The following is a 2,500-nucleotide window of genomic DNA, read 5'->3' as shown; positions in this document are numbered from 1 at the left end:
CCAGGAGCCCAAGAACTGGGCCCGCCCCGTCAGGTCCACGTAGATCTGGCGGTTGGCGTGGATGTAGTCCCACGACAGGTCCTGGTCGTAGTGGTCCGCCATGCGCCAGATCAGGTAGTTGTTCAGGATCCTGCACAGCAGGCGGGCGTGAGCGCAGCACACACACACACACACACACACACACACACACAGAGACAACAGAGACAGAGACACAGATACAGACACACACACGCACGCACCACACAAACACACACACACATACGCACGCACGCACGCACGCACAATACACACACACATACGCATATACGCACGCACACGTGCACGCGCGCAAGCACACACACACACACACACACACACAGAGCAAACAAAAAACAACAACAACACAAACAAACAAACAACAACAACAACACAGTCATCATCATCATTATTATTGTCTCTGGAGCAAGATGGCAGAATGGTTAAGACGCTTATATGCCAATACAGTTTCCGTCAACAACATCATCATCAACAAAAACATCAACATGATAAACAAAAACAACATCAACAACAACATCAACAAAAACAACATCAACAACATCATCATAATCAACACGTTTGGAGTGAAAAGACATTTGTGTTTACTCAACTTTTATGTGACATTGTTGTGTATTTGGAAATGTTTGTTCTGGGCATAAAAACATTATTTTGCAGCAATTCTACATACTCCAATAGGAGTGAAAGGGATAATCAAAACTTGAAACTTGAAGCTTGTGTGTGTAATAGTGTGAGTATGTTTTCCTCCTCCTTTTGTTTCCTCTTGAAGAATTGTGTGAAGGGGAAGAAATACTGAATGAGAAAAAAAAAAAATAAATAAAATAGTGCACGTGAAAACAAACTAAAACAAACTCAGCGCCACCTGATTGTATGAGAGGTTCATTGATATAAGAAAAAAAAGCGTGCCTTTACTGCTTTATTTGAATGAATAATATGTCTGAATAATCTATGAATTGTTTTTTTTTTTTTTTTTTTTTTTTTTTTTTTAAAGAAACAAGAAAGAAAAAAGGGTCACTCATAGGTTCATGCGCGCTAAGTCAGTGTGGGTACAGGCGCACTGAGTCAAGAGTAGGTGCAGGTGCACCGAGTCAGTGCGGGTGCAGGCGCACCGAAATCAGTACGGGTGCAGGCGCACCGAGTTTTGCACGGGTGCAGGGCGCACTGACCGTGACTTATTGGCGGCGGGCAGGTCGTTGATCCACTTGCTGAACTTGATGACGTACTCCTTCTCCAGCACCACCACTTCCGTGTTCTGGCCCACCCCGGCGCGGTTGAACATGTACCCGAACAGAGCCACCCAGTCCACCTGTCGGCGCGCGCGCGCACACACACACACACACACACACACAAACACACACACACGCACTCAGTTAAGTTGCTCAAATAGGCGTCACTGCTTTCCGACAAATCCATATACGCTACACCACATCTGCTAAGCAGATGCCTGACCAGCAGCTCAACCCAATGTGCTTAGTCAGGCCTTGAGAGAAGAAAAAAAAAGATAAATAAATGTATACATCATCAAATCAGTCAATAAATAAATGAATTTAAGAAAAAGGTCAGCGAATATATAATGAAATCAAACGAAATGCGGAAAAAATGAAAATAAAAACAGAAATAGAATGAAAAAGACAATAATGATGATGACTAAACAAATTAATAAGCAAATACATGTAAATAAACCCACCCACCCACACACACACACGCGCGCGCGCGCACTGATTAGCACAGTCATCTGACTACAGACTAATAATCATGCAACACTGAATCTCAATAGCTCGTGTTCAAATCCAGTCTCATTATCTATCTTCTGACTATCTTGACTCGTTAGCTACAATAACGTTGTTTGGCTTATGAGTAACTTTTTAGGGGGTATGACTTTGTCATATTTAATTACATACTTTAGGAACAACAAAATTGTCATAGCTTACCTTACAATTACGGAGTTAAGAGGAATTGTCCATGTACAAATGCTAGATACTTCGCTATATATGCGTTTTCATTTCATATAATAACAAGAGAGGCAAGGCATTCAAGACTCACTTGTGATACACTTAAAAAAAATCTAATCGTTAAAATGTGTTCTGTATTTGTTATTATAAAGCTTCGCATTAAAAAAGAAAAGAAAAAAAAGTCCTAACCAGATTCGAATTAAGTCCCCTAGCATTAATTACAGAGTAATTTCCCTTTTTTACTATATGCACCAAAAAGATGCAAAATAAATAAAACTTCCATGCTTAGCAAAAGAAGTTCCTGTTTGAACAAAAAAATGATAATAATGACTGCTCTTGTTGTTGGCTCAGAATATCAGATCAAAGTGCCAGATTTAGAGAATACAAAAATATAAATATAACAGTAAATGCAGTTTGCATATAATTAGGCTTCATTTTTTTTATTTTTGTGTGTACACAAGTGAGTCAATAATGATAATGGTATTTATATAGCACTGAATCTTGTGCAAAGACAA

General features: G+C 39.8%; 1 protein-coding gene across 1 annotated transcript in view; it reads right to left on the bottom strand.

Moving 5' to 3' along the window:
* Positions 1–2,500, bottom strand: part of LOC143286897 (endothelin-converting enzyme 1-like) — a 69,906-nt gene that overhangs the window by 18,018 nt on the left and 49,388 nt on the right. The window contains exons 5-6 of the mRNA XM_076594823.1: positions 1,200–1,339; positions 1–130 (exon numbers count right to left, since the gene is read on the bottom strand). The exon at positions 1–130 is cut by the window's left edge and continues 93 nt beyond it. Coding sequence (XP_076450938.1) covers positions 1–130; positions 1,200–1,339 — 270 coding nt within the window. The remainder of the gene's footprint in view (positions 131–1,199; positions 1,340–2,500) is intronic.

The sequence above is a fragment of the Babylonia areolata genome, chromosome 10 (genome assembly GCF_041734735.1).
Source record: "Babylonia areolata isolate BAREFJ2019XMU chromosome 10, ASM4173473v1, whole genome shotgun sequence".
Classification (NCBI taxonomy): Eukaryota; Metazoa; Mollusca; class Gastropoda; order Neogastropoda; family Buccinidae; genus Babylonia; species Babylonia areolata.
The sequence above is the reverse complement of the archived record's forward strand: the minus strand, read 5'-3'. Positions and strand labels throughout refer to the sequence as shown.